This window comes from Cebus imitator, unplaced genomic scaffold (assembly GCF_001604975.1).
Source record: "Cebus imitator isolate Cc_AM_T3 unplaced genomic scaffold, Cebus_imitator-1.0 Scaffold193, whole genome shotgun sequence".
NCBI lineage: Eukaryota > Metazoa > Chordata > Mammalia > Primates > Cebidae > Cebus > Cebus imitator.
Window position 1 is genome coordinate 1,144,861 of NW_016107508.1, and position 12,237 is coordinate 1,157,097.

At 33.2% G+C, this 12,237-nt stretch overlaps 1 protein-coding gene across 2 annotated transcripts in view; it reads right to left on the reverse strand.

Moving 5' to 3' along the window:
* Positions 1 to 2,545: 2,545 nt before the first annotated feature.
* The window catches only part of TC2N (tandem C2 domains, nuclear), a 59,737-nt gene continuing 50,045 nt past the window's right edge, over positions 2,546 to 12,237 (reverse strand). For both annotated transcript variants that reach the window (XM_017546954.2, XM_017546955.2), the window contains exons 10-12: positions 9,121 to 9,235; positions 6,851 to 7,050; positions 2,546 to 4,872 (exon numbers count right to left, since the gene is read on the reverse strand). In XM_017546954.2, the coding sequence (XP_017402443.1) occupies positions 4,762 to 4,872; positions 6,851 to 7,050; positions 9,121 to 9,235 (426 nt within the window). In that variant the 3' untranslated portion in view covers positions 2,546 to 4,761. The remainder of the gene's footprint in view (positions 4,873 to 6,850; positions 7,051 to 9,120; positions 9,236 to 12,237) is intronic.

The window sequence follows — 12,237 nt, forward strand, 5'->3', positions numbered from 1 at the left end:
GACGGCTAGGGAGGCAGAGTCAGTGCAGCAGTGCTTGGTTTTGTGCATTTCAGGTCAGGGATCTACCAAACCTTTCCTACTTCCTTCAGCTGCATTAAATTCTTTATTTGAGCCCCTAAAGCATTTTGTTCATACCTCAAATCCTGCTTTCCACTAGAATCTTTCTTTACATTGTTTCATTTACCTACCTAAGTATAAAATCTGTGTAAACAATGATGGCTTATTTATTCTTGTATCCCTGAAAGCACACAGCACAGTTCTTTGTGTGAAGTACTGGATTTTTTTGCATTTAGTTATTGAATATATCATATAAAATGGCTCATTTAAAAATGTAGTTGTTTCAAGATCAACTTCATACATTATATAATCAAGAAAGATAAAAGACTCAGAAATTAAAAGACAATTTTAAACCACAGTCAACCAAATTTATTTCTGCTAAAATAAATATAATCCTACCACGGAGGACAGAAATTTTCATCACCCTACTGCCTCAAGTAACTAAAGAATGGTGACCCAGGCTGGTGCAGTGGTTCATGTCTGTAATCCCAACTGTTTGGGAGGTGGGTGGATCATCTGAGGTCAGGAGTTCAAGACCAGCCTGACAAACACAGCGAAGTCCTGTCTCTATTAAAAAATAAAAAAACAAAAAAATTAGCTGGGCATGGTAGCGTGTGCCTTTAATCCCAGCTACTCAGGAGGCTGAGGCATGGGAATCACTTGAACTTGGGAGGCAGAGGTTGTAGTGAGCCAAGATCATGCCACTGCACTCCAGCCTGGGTGACAGAGCGAGACTCCTTCTCCATAAAAAAAAAAAAAGAATGGTGACCAAGAAACAAATCCCACAGCATAGAATGTGAAAATCAATACTGAATAAACATCACCACCATTTAAAAGTCATATTCTCATTCGGTGATTTACTCTGGCATAGAATCAGGTAGGTTTCTATCCTTTGAGAAGACATACAGGACTTACTTTCTTTCTAGATATCTACTACCATTATCAGAGTCCTACAGTTTAATATAATTATTACTGTAATTGTTTTTAGAGATCACGTTTTTTTATAGATTAAAAATTTAAAAAGAAAAAAGAAAAAAAAATCCACTAGGAGATCACTAAAACTGCAGGCCACATTCATCTTCCTATAATTTTTTACCTACAAAATAAAATCCAATTTAGGAGACTCCATTAACTCTTTTAATATCTTTCTAAATCTAAAATCTGTATTTCAAAATAAACACGGTACGTCACATGGGCCCACTTTTCATAATTCTTTCAACTCAATGTTTTAGCCAAAACTGCAAACATTTGAAACTTTGAATAAAAATTATACCTATGGACCAAGACATTAGAAAGTGCCTCAGACATTTTTGTCAGCTACTTTCCTCATTACACCCAACCAAATGCAGAAAGGAAATATCAATTACTCAAAAGCTGACATTTATTGCAAATTTCTGAAATTCTTCATAAGCAAATATTTGATAAACAAAAATGGAAAATTTTACTAGGAAATATAGTTTCCACCTAGCTATTGAGTACATTAGTATCAGAGAAATTCATGTAACTATATTCAAATAGATCTTCAGTTTAGCTTCTTTTCAGACCACAGTTATATAACTTGTTCAAAATCCCACTGGTTTCTTCTTAATGGTCTGGTAAGAGATGAAACTGATATACTTCTGAGGCCATTTCTCTAGGAGTTCTGTTTTTAAAAATCATGCAAAACTAAATGAAAGCCAAACAGTAATGTTATATTCTAACCCGGGCTGCAGCTATTTGTGTTGATCTGAAAGCTTGCAGGTAAATACACTGTTAGGAATGAACACTGTGCAAGCTGTCAGCCATCAGTGTGAACCCTTCCATGGTTTCCTTTGGTCACGCAGCATCATTATGATTTCCTTTTCCGTGCTGTAAGTGGGTAAAGGTCAAGAAATGCCTAGGCAAATACAAAGAGAAGTGATTTTGGCATAGAATCTCATTTTTTATTACCAGGTCCTAATGTTTTTCTCACAATATGAGCACCTATTAGCAGAAGACTGTATTTCTTTTTATAGCTCTACATAAAGCTTCAAGGAAACAACCAATGTATTAGCTGTATTCAGTATCTCCTCACCTGAAAAAGGCTTAAGTAAACACTAATTAAAACATTTAGGATCATGGCCAGGCGCGGTGGCTGACACCTGCAATCCCAGCACTTTGAGAGCCCGAGGCAGGCAGATCATGAGATCTGTAGATAGAGACCATTCTGGCCAAGATGGTGGAACCCCCGTCTCTACTAAAATACAAAAAATTAGCCAGCATGGTGGCGTGCATCTGTAGTCCCAGCTACTCAGGAGGTTGAGGCAGGAGAATTGCTTGAACCTGGGAGGTAGAGGGTGCTGTGAGCCGAGATTGCGCCACTGCACTCCAGCCTGGCGACAGAGCAAGAACTCGATTCAAAAAAAAAAAAAAAAATATATATATATATATATATATATATGGGATCTCAGTTGTATCAATACTTCTCTACCTGAAAGGTCTTTTAAGTGAAAAGGTTTTCTTTTTATTGTTTTATTTACCTAGGATTCTAAGAAACTGAGAAATCATAGCTTTCCCATAAATTATACATCATACACATATTGTAAGAATATAGAAAATTAGACAAAATGATTAAAAACTGAGTTAAATACATAACCACATATATTAAATTTGGAAATTGAAAGCATTAATAGAATACAGAAATGTGCTAAAATAAAACTGTTGCTTTTAAAAGAAACAATAAAGCCTGTTATTTATTACCTAAAAGCCAGTAAACAGATTTACTTCTTTGGTACCCATTAAAACAGTTGCATTTGCAGAGGATATTTGGGGCAGTGAAACTATATCATAATGATGGATACATACCATCATACACTTGTCAAAACCTATAGAATGTATAATACCAAAAGGGAACCCTAATGTAAACCATGAACTTTGGATAATGACGTTTCGGAGCAAGTTCATCGATTGTAACAAATGTACCATTGTGGTGCAGGATACTGACAGAGTGGGAGGCTGTTGAGGGCTTTGTGGGGGAAGAAAGGAAATCTCTATCTTCCTCTCAATTTTTCTGTTAACCTAAAACTGCTCTTTAAAAAAAGTATATTTTTAAAAACAAATTTTAAAAGTTATTTGTCTCAGATTCAAAATATTATCACACAAGGTGATTAATCTTAAAAGTCCATACGAGCATTGACCTATATGCCATTTTCTACAAATCTAAAACAAAAACATTTCAAAATGTTCAGTGGCAGAGAGTACTGGTACCATAAAATCAAGGCGGTAGAAGCAAAGGGGATATAAAATATGGACATTTTGTAGCTTGAGGAGACACCACCTAGGGGAAAGAGAATTAAGTGTTTATTAGGGAAAATGTTAATGATATACATGGAACATAGGGGCTGGAATAAAGAAGACATGCTTAGGTTATAGCAAGGTATACTCCTGGCCTAAAATATCACCATCTGTCTCTGCATGTGTGGGATAAAGAAAGAATGTGGGAAATAAAAGGAAGACTGAGAACACAAAGCACTTACTCTACTTATAGCAAAATTAGTAAAATCTATTACATTTTCTTATCGAATTTTCTACCAGATACATTATATACTGTAATTACAGCCCCCATAAATTGACAAATGTATTGATTTGTCTCTTCTCATTGGTAGCAAATCATAATCATAATCAATAAGTAAAGTGAGATTTTCTAAAATCAGTTGTTATGTCATTAGTCTTTCCAAAAAGCTGTTCTTTTTGGCCACAGCTCTATGGTCAATAAAGGTGAAGTTATTTCCAAATACTGAGTTCTAATGAGTACTGGAAAGAAAAGTATAATAGAAAATATTTGCTACACAGTATAACCAGGTACAGTTATGAAAAAACATGGGAAACTAAAAACAAAGAAGTGATTATCATAAAAGACTGAATTTGCTATTTAAGCTCATTTAATTCTGAGAATTAGGATGGACCATATGGATGATACTATCATTTTAACTCTAAATGGAACAAATAGTAAAATATTTGAGGGAAGAAAACGGCAAAGTATGTATATTCTGGGTTTCCAATTAAACTTCAACCTTCTGGTGTTTTCTTGCCAAAGAAACTACATCCTGCCAAAATGTAGTTTTCTATTTCTATAGTTTCTTGGAGATAAGTAGCTTACAAAGTGATAATGTGATATTATATGGGTAAAAAATTATAAAACACAGGGTACAAACTTTCCCCAAATATAGGAAATAGTTGAAATGGTTCAATTCACTTTTACCAAGAGAAAATATACAGCAAGAGGTAAACAGTGGAGCCAAGGCCTAATCAATAATGCCTAGCACTGAAATGACGGTAAAGTCTTCTAAATGTCAATAGTACTAACGGAGACTTGACATACCAGGTTTTCAATATCTAAGTAAAGCTGAAAATACAAAAGCAAAAACATAATATAGAAAGAACTACCTATGGTTGATATTCTCAGACTTTATAATTTATTTAGTCGCCCTAATAATACTGTCCTTTGATTTTACTGCCTGTGTCTCTTGTTGCAGTTTTAAAACATTTCCTTTACTTTGGATATCTGATAAAAAAAATTCATTACATTTTCTTATCAAATTTTCTATCAGATACATTATATACTATAATTATAGCCCCCATAAATTGACAAATGTATTGATTTGTCTCTTCTCATTGGTAGCAAATTAAAATCATAAGTCTTCTAAAAGAATGTCAAGTTCTTCACCAAATTAATGTGTCAAGTCTTCAAGATGGATTTAATTTGTGCCACTTGATAACAACCTTTTCTGGATTTATTATTGTCTCTTTCCACTGGTTCACTGCTTCAATGTTATTACTGTCTTCACTTATCCAAACCTGTAAAGGAACAGTAAGTATAATCGTTTAACTTGACACAATAATAATAACGGAGTTCAGACAGTTACTCTTATTGATGGAAGAAATTTGGAAGTTTGGTTTACATATTTTGAAATAAACATCTTTCTTTTTTCCAAAAGTCAGTTTGATTTCTCTATTTGTCATTAAATGCTAAAACATTTAACCTGTTTAGTCATTCTCAAGACTAGTTAATAAGGTTCAATTTAATTGAGAAATTCAGGGTGAAATATTACAAAATCATTTCCCCCAGAACAGTTATTAGTGTCCTTTCCTATTCAATAAATCTTGGAGTTCAACTTAAAACTGATCCCAACCACTCAAAAACATTTTTGTAAAGATCAATTAAACTAAGGCTAATCATGATTTAAATTAGATTGGTAAGGAATGTGCATTTTAAAGCACTCTTTACATGAAATAAACTGTGATCTCAATTAAAATCTAATAAACAGTCATTCTTGATTGATAGTAATTTCATAGTACCTACCCTTATGTAACTTCAAGTAATACTACATGTGAATGCATACATAGTATTATGTAAATGTGATATACAATGTCAGACATCACAATAATTATATTATTATGAAGAAAAGGAATAAAAAACTTGAATTCTCACCTTACCTCTAGCACTAACAAATTCTTTTACCTTGGAGTTAACTTCTCTGAGATTCAGTTTCTAAGAGATTGGAGCAGGTCATTGGTTTAAACGTTTTTCCTTTTCTTTCTTGGTCTAAAGAACCTTCCTTTCAAATGAAATCTTACAAACAACCCCAGTATATAAAACAGACAACATTAGAGCACTTTCACTGATACAGGGGTGGAGAACTTGAGTTCACCTTTGGCTACCCCATTATCGTTCCTTCTAAGGCTACCAGATAAGCCACAGGGAGCAGATGACCAGCAAGAACCTTTCCAGAATTATTCTTCTAACTGGAATCTCAATCAAGAGAAAGGAATCACCACAAAGTTACCATGAAAATCATCTCATGTAAATTTCCCATTCCATTCATACCATCCTATTCCATCCATACCATTAAGTTGAGGCTTGATGATACAGGCAAACTTTAACTGAATTGACTTCATGGGCTTAATGGCATTCAAAAGTATGCTGGTTATATGTATTCTTGAATTCAAGCTCTTTTCCAAATAACAGATGATAAACAAAACAACATTTTTATTATCATTTTAGGTAAAAATATATATTAAGAAGTAAATCGAGGGGCTGATATCAATCTTTGAAAATTCACATATAATTTGAGGATTTCACTTAGACTGTTAGTAATATCTTGTCAAGTTGAAGCTTTTAAACCAATAATATTGATTTTAGAATTTAAATGTGGTTCAAATAACTGTAATCAAGGTAAAGATAATGGATAGCTACCGCTAGTCTATTCAGAGTAAAGAAACAAGTTCCTAGAGGACCGGCAAATTAGCAAGTGTTATACGCTGTTTTACACAAATTGTACTAAGATTTAAAAAATAATTCAGACAGTAGTACTAACTGTCTAAATAATATCACAGCTACTGTTAAAATTGACATGTTCTAGCAATTCAAAACTAACATAACTCAAGTAAAAGCATATAAAAAGTCCCAGTTAAACATTAAATCAAAGATTAAACAGAATAATTTGATACTCAAAGCCTTAAGAGATTTGATTTAAATACTTAATGTTCCCTCCTTCCACAAGTCAGTAGTACTGAAAGTCTGATAAATTCTCATAGTTTTTAAAGTCAAAAAGAGTAAGACATATTTAAAGATAAACCTGATTGCTCAGAAATACTATTTTTATTAAAGCAAAAAGTCTGACAAGATTTGATTTTTGTAGCAACACTGAATTTTGATTTATGATGCTGAAGAACTGTACTCTATTCGACTTCAATATTGTCCTGTATTCTCTTTGTTAACTGACTGTTTAAATGCATAGAAAAATACAAGGAAAGATAAAAACTCCCTACTAACCTGGCCCACAAAGTGTTTTCTTCTTACAGAGCTTCGACTGTAAAGCTTAATGAGAAAAACAATTTCTTTTTCACTCTGTATAAGCGGAAAAATCATAGTCTCTCCCCACTTGACTCTTCCATTGGAGGCCTTCAGTAAGCGTGTCTTTTTCTTATAAATTAACTCTCCTGAGCTAAACATTCCCACCTTCACAAAAAAACCTAAAACATAAGAAATACTGGTTTATAAAATGTTATTCCAAATACCTTATAAAGGTGTGTATATATACATCCAAGTTGGAATTTATATCTATAACATTTATTGTAAAAATATAAATAAGTCACTTTTAAATGTTTGATGAGCTACTGCCGTAACAGAAAAGAGCTCTAGTTAACTTTATAACTTTGGCATACTTTACTACTGTAACTTTAAATGAACTTAATCTTCTCGTGGCTGAATGCCATGAAAGACTGGAAATGGAGGCATAAACATCAATCAGAGTAAAAGAGTGCACATTGAAAGGATCACACTAAAGAGAGATACCAACTCTTTGGACAGCTGGAGGTACTTATTTCACAATTTTATATAGGTAAAATGCCTGGCTTGAGACTTCAGAAGTATACGCCCACTAGATAAAATCTACACTTTAAATAAATTTGAGATGTAGAACTTCCAGTAATGGTAGAATAGCTTGTATGGACAAACCTTCCCATAAATAACAATTACAAACTTTGAAAAAAATTTAAAAACACTAAAAGCAGAAAGAAATTGGAGGAAGATCAACTTGTAAAAGATGGGAACTTCACTGGGTAAAATTCAGGTTGATATAGTTTTTCATCTAAGCATACTTCCCTATCTGACTGATGCACAATATCTACAGCTCAAGCAGAAAGTACAGTCTAACTAATTGGAGGTGAGAGAGCTGGGGCTGCCAGGAAAGCACGAAAGTGAACAGAGAACTCCCAGAAAAAGAGGAAGCCACAAAGTGAGGGCTGAGATCTGGCCATCAGATAGATAGAATGAAGAGCTGTGGTCATCCTGATGAGCTGTTTTGTTTAAGGGATGCCTGCCATAAACTGCATCTGTTGTCCTTGTTTCCTAGACTTAATTGTGTATAGTCCTGATGATTCATTCCAGGTTAGATTTTATTTGCTTATTTTTATTTTAGGGTTTTCCATCTATCTACGTAGGTGACATTAGTCTATAATTACTTTTTGTGTGTGCTATCCATTCTGTTTTGGTATCAAGAATATGCTGACCTCACAAAATTACTTTTTCCACCTTCTTTTTATGCTTCAGAACAGCTTATATACAATAGAAATTTTATGTTCCTTGAAAGTTTGGTAGAATCTTCCAGTACAATTACCTTGGCCTAGTGCTTTTATTAGAGGCAGTTCTTTAACTACCTTTTCATGGTTATTCTTTTACTCAGATTTTCTTCCTTATATATGATAGAATCTCTTCTGAATTTGAAATTATATTCCCTTCATTGTTCAGAATCTCATTCATGTTTTCTCTGTTTTTTCACTTGAACCTGCTATAGATTTGTCTCTTTTAATGATTCAAAGAAACGGCTTTTTGTTGTATTAATTATGCCTGTGTTTGTCTCCATATTTGTCATCTTCAACTTCAGCTTTAATACCTTACTTCTAATTTCTTTGAGTTTGTTGTTTTTCTAGCTTCTTGAATTGAATGCTCAGTTTCATTTATTTTTAGTCTTTCTAGTTACAGTGAACATGCATTGCTCTTGCCTGTCCCCAGATAGTTCTCTTCCTTTTGTAAGGAAAAGGGGCACTCCTCCCTCACTCAAGTCTCCAGGACTAGACAACCAAAGTATCACAACCCTTCGTTGTACACAAAACACAGGGAGGGAAAAGTGTTTCTAGGTTTGTTTTTGGTATTTTTGGTTTACATATATGTATATATTTTTTACAATTAAGTTTCCAGTTAGCAGGGCATTCCAGAAAGGGCACAGCCCTAGAAAGAGGATAAATTATTTCAGGTGGAAAAATATAACTGAGAATCCTCTAGACATTCAACCTGTATGAACTGCTGAGATAAACAAAAAACAGTATCAAAGGCAGACAGGTCATAACCCGATAACACTCAAGAGACCACTGTGTTAAGGTAGACACAATGGCTAAAATTTAAAATCTTTTAATTTTAAATTAAAAGTAACTAAGTTAAATAATAAAAGTTACTAAGATTTTAATCACCATTGTAAGAAATGTAAATACTTTCTATTATCAATACTTTCTGAAGATTCTCCTTCAAACAATTGATATACTTACTCAAAGTCAGAGGTGTTGATGAGCTTGGAAGGTACTGTGCCTCAAGAATTTGTAACTGAATTCTGCTATTTACTGCTTGAAAACAAGTCCCCAATTCAAGTTCTGCATGGCAAACCTGCATGTCAAAAAAGCGCCATTTGGTAGCTGAGAATAATGTTTTTGGGATGATTCAAAAATTCAAAGATAAAGGGCTAAGGTTAGAAATTTTGAAAGTATTCCTTTCTAATGATATTCAAAACTATCAGTTACAAGAGAAGGTTAAGAAAATAAATATCATGAGTTCTTTAGAGTACTCATTTGCATGGATTCTAAAAATACAGGTTATATCTATGTACTGAAATTTCAAAATCAGTGACGCCCAAAGCCAATTCAAATTAAAAACAAATTAAATTCATAAGCAGTATCACTGGAGAAAATGCCGGTGAAATTTATACAAAAGGAACACACTTTCAAAAGAACTAAATGTAGTCAAATTATTTTTAAAGAACACATGAAATATGATTAAAAAGTTATCTATGAAAATAATCATTTTTTTTCTAATTATGGAGATCAGAGTAGGTGCTACCAAAATCAGAAGACAGGGTTATAGCAATAAATAGCTCTGTGGATTAAGGGTTGAATTACTACGCTGAATGGAAGCAAGCTAAAGAAAGTTGGCAAGAAAGAAGCTAGTCAAAGGGATGAGACAGTAAATAATAAGGAAAAGGTCAAAGAAAACCTGAGGCAAACAGTAAAATGAATAAGACTTAGAGAAGAGGAAAAATTAAAATGTGTTCTTCAGTACTGCTGAACAACAGCAGAAGAAAGGTGGTCGGTAAAATACAACACAACAAGCCAGACTACTTAGGTGGATTCCAGGGTCCTTGGACTGAACAATAAAAGTGAGAAACACAAGGTTGCCCAAACACAAAAACACTATTGTTTCCATGCTGAAAAGAGTAAGAATAGGAATAAAGTAGGAACACAATGTTTACAGATCATACTAGGACTCAGCATAGGCAGACACAAAAGTCTTTGCTAGTACTGATTCCAGTAAAGTTATAGAACAATTGAATGACACTTGATGAAGACATTTATATTTGATATTGCTCAATATTCCCCAATAGCTGGCTCATGGCTCAACCTTTCCATATATATGACACTGACTAAAGTTTGATGTTTTCTTAAAATATGATTCTGTATTTTAAATTAGTTATGCCATAAGAAATGAAAAGATAGAAAATGAAAAGTGAATTGCTTAACAAGTATAAACAACTGTTGGAATATAATTTCCCCTGGAAAGGTCTAAATTGATGATAAAACTTGTTATTTGGCAACAAATACTGATTTCTAATAAATAAGCGAATTTACTGCTTTTGATTGTAATCAAAATGAGATGGAACTAACAACTTTTCACATGAACTAATTTGGTAGCCATAAAAAAACACTTTGCAGATTAAAAAAAATTGCTGTCCTTGGCATTTAAAAAACACATTTTAAAAGACAGAATCACACTCTTTATAAAACACAAGGAAAACCATGGTTTAAATTTTTTGTTATTTTTTTCATTATGGTTTTATACCCACAATGTAATAACACTTATGAAAACATGTAAAGGTGGTAAAACTTCTCTTACTGTTACACAATTGTAGAGTTCACTGTCATAAAATAGAGCACCATTTGGCAATAGGCTTACCATTTCCCACTTGCCAAGGTTATTTCACAAATTCAATTCATGTTCCAGGACAATGATTCAGATCAAGAAAAACCATTTAAAGATTTAAACTATTTAAATCTCATAATAACCAAAAAATTAAAATTTCAATCAATTAGCAGGTATGTACTAACTGAATTTAATAAGCACAAAACTGCTCCTGAATAACGTATCCTTTTATTCAGAAAAGAAAACATTATTAGCCTTCCTGGAAGGGTTGAAATGCAATGTTGAGCACCATTAGAACATCATGATCTGGTGATGTTTGATAATATCTTCTTGGGGGGACAATACACAGTAGAGTTAAGAGAGCTGGCTTTGGAATCAGACTGCCTCCATTCAAATCCTGACTCTCCAACTACTGGCTGTGTGACCTCAGGCAAGTGTTCCCCTGATCTCCACAACAGAGATAAAGAGCAACAGGGTCATAATTTTACTGTGACCATTAGATCACTAAGCACTAAGGCAGCCATAAGATAAATCTCTATAAATAACAGCTATTTCTTCAGGAAAACATATTTCTTCCACATTATTCAACACATAAATTTGAGATCTGAGGTAACTATTTACATTACTATTTGTCAAGGTCAAGAACTCTTTATTGAGTAAAATATTAGGTCTACCCGAAAGTTATACTGTTCATTGTGAAACATTGTGTGGATGGGTAAGTCCGGCTCTTTGAACAACGCAATTACAATATTTATTTTTCCCTTCAACACATTAAAACAAAGCAAACTATTCTTGCTTTAAACAATAATATAAAGCATGCACACTTGCTAACATAAACTCACTGGTCTAGTATAGCCCACACACTCTTCTTTCAGAGCATCACTCTATAACCCTAGCACCTGGCATTCAGAAAATATGCAAATATTTATAAGATCTCTGATACATGAAATATGATTTAGTAGAAATTTAGTCATAATTATTCATTCATATTCTCCAATGCAGATTATAATGCCTCAATTTCCCCAGAAAATACTTTCCCTGAGTTCTCACATACTCTGTCTTTAAAACTTTTTTTTTTTTGAGACAGAGTCTTGCTTTGTTGCCAGGCACCAGCATGTCCCCCCAAATTCTAATTTTTGATAGTTTATGTATAGGCATTTTTTATGGGCAGTTTTTTTTAAAGCTCCCAGATGATTCTCATGTGTACCCAGAGTTAAGAAGCACTTCCAGTCACCTTAAATATTTTTGGAAACAGGTGAAATATAAATCTCATATAAATTTAAAATCACATATAGGTTTGACCTTATAAAAACTTATGACAGACTTTTATAAATATCAGCCTAACATTCAATTTATACAATTGAATTACAAATTCCTAAACAATTTAAAAACAATGTTCAGCTGGCTGAGAGAAGCAAAGAGCAGATCCCATCAGCACTATTAGGTAATAAAGCTTGTTACCAAAAAAAAAAAAA